Source organism: Juglans regia, chromosome 8, assembly GCF_001411555.2.
Source record: "Juglans regia cultivar Chandler chromosome 8, Walnut 2.0, whole genome shotgun sequence".
NCBI classification, from domain to species: domain Eukaryota; kingdom Viridiplantae; phylum Streptophyta; class Magnoliopsida; order Fagales; family Juglandaceae; genus Juglans; species Juglans regia.
This window is the reverse complement of record NC_049908.1, coordinates 4,798,138-4,803,927: the sequence shown is the minus strand read 5'-3', so window position 1 is coordinate 4,803,927 and position 5,790 is coordinate 4,798,138. Positions and strand designations below refer to the sequence as shown.

The 5,790-nt window shown below is 36.8% G+C and overlaps 1 protein-coding gene across 2 annotated transcripts; it reads left to right on the top strand.

The window, feature by feature from the left end:
- Positions 1 to 1,773: 1,773 nt before the first annotated feature.
- Positions 1,774 to 5,401, top strand: LOC109007331. Of its 2 annotated transcripts, none has more exons than XM_018986964.2 (4): positions 1,774 to 2,890; positions 3,223 to 3,364; positions 3,440 to 4,725; positions 5,021 to 5,401. In XM_018986964.2, the coding sequence occupies exons 1-3, from the start codon at positions 2,556 to 2,558 to the stop codon at positions 3,803 to 3,805; spliced, it is 843 nt and encodes a 280-aa protein (XP_018842509.1). In that variant the 5' UTR covers positions 1,774 to 2,555; the 3' UTR covers positions 3,806 to 4,725; positions 5,021 to 5,401. The 2 variants fall into 2 exon arrangements, with proteins under 2 accessions (XP_018842509.1, XP_018842518.1); XM_018986973.2 differs by having other exon boundaries at positions 5,006 to 5,401.
- The last annotated feature ends 389 nt before the right edge of the window (positions 5,402 to 5,790 follow it).

Sequence of the window (5,790 nt, the reverse complement as noted above, 5' to 3'; positions counted from 1 at the left end):
AATAATAATATACATAAATTTTAAATATATAAATTTCGTGCAGATTTTTTTATAAAAAAATATATTTCATCATGAAAAAGTACGAATAAACACTTGAAAACAAACACTTGTACGGAAAAAAGCGCCCGGCCATGTGAAAGGAGGTGGTGCAACTTTTAATCCAGGGGCTTCTAGTTTCTGGACCTATTCCAAATCAATGTGCATGTAGTTATCTACTTTTCAAAATGTACTGTTTTGTTTGTCTGTACCACGTTGATACACAAGATTCGTCCAAATTGGATAAATATGTTCTAGGATAAGCATAACCTTCAAAATCCTATTTCAAATATAAACAATCTAAGCTTTGTTAAAGTAAAATCATATATCGTATAACATATCTAATAAAATTCTTATATAATATAATTTGATTTGAAAAATTTTACAAATTAAATTTTAGCATTTAAAGAATGTGTATATTATGTTTTATACACCGAATTTAAAAATAGAATAACTTTTTTATCATTTAATTGGTAAATCCTAAATATGGTTTGATCATTTGTAACGGCCAACGGGTATTCCCTTCTTTTAAACGCAAGATTAATTAATTTACCATAAATTCTAGCTCTGTATATATATATATATATATATATATATATAGTATCTTTCGCATTAATTTGAATCAGCAAAAAATCTACTCAACCTCCTACTATTCACACAACCTCCACACTCTACATTATTTTTAATTTTTATTATTTTTTTCTTTTATTAAATATTTATTATATGAATAATAAATAAAAAATTTGAAATAATTTAAAAAGAATAAACTCAAAAAAAAATTTAAAAAAAATATTAAAAATTTAAAAAATTTAAAAAAGTGTGGAGTGTGGAGTGTGGTGGAGGTTGTGTAGTAAAGCTCTTTGAATCAGTGCAATAATCATGTTTATTATAATATTTTTGTAGCAGATAGAATATATAATTTTTTAATGTGTTAGCTAGGCAATATTTATACTTTTCTCCAATATTGCCAAATTACCAATTAGTCCGTATTGGTTGAAAATTGCAAAAAAAAAAAGAAAAAAAAGTGGAATAATTGTATATATTCCATTAATTAGCTTGAGCATGTGTACTTATATAATTGCATTTGCTTATTATAATCTTCAAATCAACGAGCATGAAAAATGCATTTGCTTTCTTGTCCCTTGCAAATCAAGCTATTCTTTCGGACTTCAATCCAGATATAGATTCATTATCTGCTTTCAACTATTGATCTCTTCGATCACTTTATTAAACAAGGATTTAATTCTCTAACCCTCATTATTAAAAAGACATGAGATATATATTTATAAAGCCACAATATTAATGACACTGCTTATATTAATTCTCATCATTTTTCTCCATTTTATTTTAAATAAATAGTATTCAATTTTTAAAAATATTTTTTTTAATTTTATAATTTTTTATTCAAAATTTTTTATCTCTCTTCTTTTCTAAAATTCAATAAAAATATTAATTCAAACTATTTTATTATACATTCAAACGAGGCCTTTCATTTCATAATTGATCCACATTCACCAACATATCACACATTCACTAACGCTTAAAAGAATCGAAAACTAAAAGTAAGATAATTTTGTTAGTTATTGGGCTGGGCTCTGATAATTGGGTTCTAGGTGTAAGTAAAGGTTGTATTAAGGGCCCATTGTAGAGTGCGAAACCGAACGAATCCAACCCAGGTGGGCCGAGAGTGTACTAGTGTTTGACAACGGAGTCTTGAGGATGTGGATCAGACAACGTAGTGCACGGCGCCGGCGCCAGATGGATCTCATCATTGGATACATAGCCTGTGACTCGGACTGTCAGGTCAGGGAATCATATCTCCTTTCGACAATCTCGGCTAGCTCTCACGCCACCCGTGTCATGGCCGCTTCCGTCGTACGCCTCGAAGCCCTCCATCTCGTCGACCTCCGCCTCCTCTCTCAACCGGAGCTCTACTCCCTCGTCCTCTCCTCTTCCAAACCTTCTTTTTTACCTTCTTCATTAGGCAACGACGACGTTTTAATCCCCAAAATCGACCGCTCCGTCTTCAACGAATCTGCAGGTAGCCGCAAACAGACCTACTCCCCTCTCCGCCTCGCCCCTCACAAACCCCAATCGCCCACCCGTTCTTCTTTCTCTTCTATGCCCCGCCAAATCCCCGAAGCTCTCGACGAAGAAAACTCCCAAATCATCTCCCTCCTTAAACAACTATTTGCCGCCGAAACTTCCCCCTCCGCAGACGACGATGGCCTAGTTCCAGTCCCGGTTGAAGTTGAAGAGTTCCTGCCCGATTCCTCGAGTGCGGGCTTGCAAATTGTTCCGGTTGATGTTGCTTCTTCCGGTCGTGAAGAGAGGAGACACGGAAGCGGGGCCGGCCGCTGAAGAATGAGAATCGGATGATTGAGCGAAATGTGGAGTGTAAAGCCGAGCCAAGTATTCCAATCAATGTAGTTGCCGGTGAGGGAGAAAAGAAGCGAAAGTGAGGGAGACCGCGTAAGAACGAGAATCTATTGACCGAGAGCTGCCAATCGGAGAGAGAGATGGGGGCTGTCTATGAGAGTGCGGGAAAGAAGCAGAAGGAGATGGAGGTGGCGGTGGTGAACAAGAAAGGGGATGTGACGGGCGTGGCTGCGTTGGGGAATGTGGAGGATCCATATGGCGAGGAGTTGAAGAGGAGGAAGGAGGGGTTGCAGACTGAGGCGGATTTCTTGGGGTTTTTGAATGGGTTGCGTGGCGAGTGGTGGAGAAAGAGTAGGAAAAAGAGGATTGTGATGGCTAGCGATTTCGGCCATGCGTTGCCCAATGGGTGGAAACTTATGCTTTCAATAAAGAAGAGAACCGGCCGTGTATGGTTGCACTGCCGCCGATACATAAGGTTTTTATAATGATTTTTCTCACTCTACCAATTTCCGCCTGCTTTTCATTTTCTTTTTCCGTTCTTACAGTCAGCTAAATAAATATTTTAAGCTAACTTGAGTGGTTACACAAACCTTGGGGTGTTCAAGGGGGTGTCAATAGAGTCAGTCTTGAACACAGAATGTACAACATAATCTTCCTTCCGTACAAGAAGTGTCGTATTTTTTAGATTTTTTCTTGGTTATGCTAGTTGTAAAAAAGTGTGCGAAGCTACTTGATTGTGGTGCTTATTCTTGCATTCTTAGTTTTAATGTTTGTGTTGCTCTTAACGCCTCATTTGGAACCATCCAGCCCTAATGGACGGCAGTTTGTGTCGTGCAAGGATGTTTCTTCATACTTTTTCTCCTCTTTTGGACTCCAACATGGAAGCCAACTAAGATCTGGTCATCCTGATGTCAATTATCTGTTGGGCAGGAAAATGGATTTTGGAGATGTAAGTCAGTGTCTAGGATCATTGTCTTACCAATTTTTGTTTCATTTATATTTTTATTTACAAGGTTTGCAACAGGATTCTGAAACCCAGTGGCCTGCTCCACATGGAAATGAGAGAACTTTTGTTGTTGAGAACAATGTGATCAAGGTATCTTTCCCGTCAGTGGAGGTGCAAAAGCTGGAAATAGGTTCTGAAAGTGGTTTGAATGGTAAGGACAAAACATCTAGTGGTGAAGATATTGAGGTTAAATGTTTTACTAGCACAGTGGGAGATATGAAAGTTGATGGTGGTTATACATGCGAGAATAGTGAATCGGCATCTGGTTTTGGCAATCATGACGGTGGGCTCAAGGATGTTTGTACTGATGTCAATACCTCTGTTAATCATGTAATTATTGTTGGTTTCGGGAATAACCATGCGTCACAGATGACAAAGCTGTAATTGGCAGTAAGCAAGAAGGGGAGTTCAGGAATCTGTTAAGTTATTTCATCTTGGAATGAGCAATATATTGTTGAAAATGATGTGTTCAAACTGCACCAGGGAAGGACTATTTCAGGGAAAAGTGTTTTAAAAACAATGAATTTGCTTAATCTATTATCAAGCAAAGATCTGGCTTTGGAAGTGATATGACTGAGGTTTCTACTGGTGTAGTGGAGGGGCTAAATCCTGATGATTTCAGAAACTGTAAAATTCATGGGTTAAATATTTCTTTGGACGGGAACAAAACTGAAGTAGATACTCAGTGTTACTGCTTGCAGCGGGCAGGAAAGATGTTTCAATCGTTGTTTACTTGTTTCATCTACAGAAGAGGATAGATATGGTTTAAAAAGTAGTACAATGGATGAGTTTAAACAGGTAACCGGTTCATCTTAAAGTGGTTTACATAGCCAGTTTGGCTACAAACAAAGCCATGATAATATGGATAATAAGAATAAGGTTTCCTGTGGCTCAATATATGAGGCCGAACACAAGAAAGTTAAAAGCTTTGATTTTGGCACCCAGGCAGGAATAGAAGCAGATGCGAGAGGCACTATGCAGGGACAAAGTTTTGAAGGCTTTTCTCTTGTTCTTTCTGAGAACAAACAAACACCATCCAGTAATACTACAGTAATTGGTGTTCGTAGCAGCACGGTGGGGGAGCTTAGGCATGAAAGAGGTTCTGAAACAGGGCGCCGTATTCATCTGCTTTTGACCAAATTGGAAAGAAGGTGAATAGGGTCTCTATGAGCACAGTGGGGGAGCTACCCAGATCAGAAGAAAGGGGAAGTCTTATGGATTATGAGTTAACGATTGATTTCAATCAAGTGAGGATGTCATGGTAGAATTAATGACCAACCTTCTTCACAAGGATAAACTATGAGGTAATTGCCACATCTAATTGCATCGATGCATTTGTTCTACTGCTTGAAGTTTTTAAAAGTTTTTGATATTTTTAAGATGCCTGAGTACTGCTGCTCACTTATTGCTTTAACTAGGTCAATGCAAATGTTACAATCAAAGATATGATAATGTACACTTTTAATGACATTAAAATAAAGATCTATGGTTTTTTTTTTTTTTTTCTTCTGGGTAGATATCATTACATGGGTGGGCTTGCCAGTTTGTTTTAATTTGGATGGTAATAATGATTTACATTGACAGCTCTAAATTTTCCAGGTAATGGTGGAGACTGGCTTGAAGACAACAATGGTTTGCTGATAACTTGTCAGTTAATCCACGGTCGTCCCATCCAAGAGCCTGATTTTGCAATTCTGGTATGCTGCTCTCTTTTGTTTCTCGCTGTAGATCACTTCGTTCGGAATTCATTGTATGATGAGTGGTTTTATGGGCTGACCTGGAGAATTTCTCGCGTAACCTGTCTTGTTCTTATCTTGAGTTCTCCAAATTAACTTTCAACAGTGCCATTATCCTTAATATAATAAACTCATCTTAGAAAACAATTTTTTTTTTTTTATAGGACATCTTATAAAACATAAATGACAAAAGAATGTTGCAAATGAAAAATCTGGCTTCCTTGCATGTTGCAGGAGCCTTGTATATTAATTATAGAAGAATTCGTTACATGCAGATGAGTGCACGTGTGAGATAAGTACAAGCTATTTGGTTTCATCTGCAATACTTTTATCATTAACACAGTTGCTGTTATCTATGACTGTGCATGTTTACTGTTTGATAACCATATATCTAAAAAGCTATTTAATGTTTGGTAAGCATATGTCTAAAGTGCTTTCAAGCATGTTATATTTGTTTGGAAACAATGTAAAAAAGTATTTTTTGAGATAGAAATGACCTAAAAAGTCATTTGAAAGTTGTAGGATTGTGTCTATGATAAGATCGAATGACAAAGATGTAATTATCTGAAAGTTGTATGGTATTTTTGCTTATTGACAGTCTTCTTTAAAATTGAAACTACGTTTTGCATTATC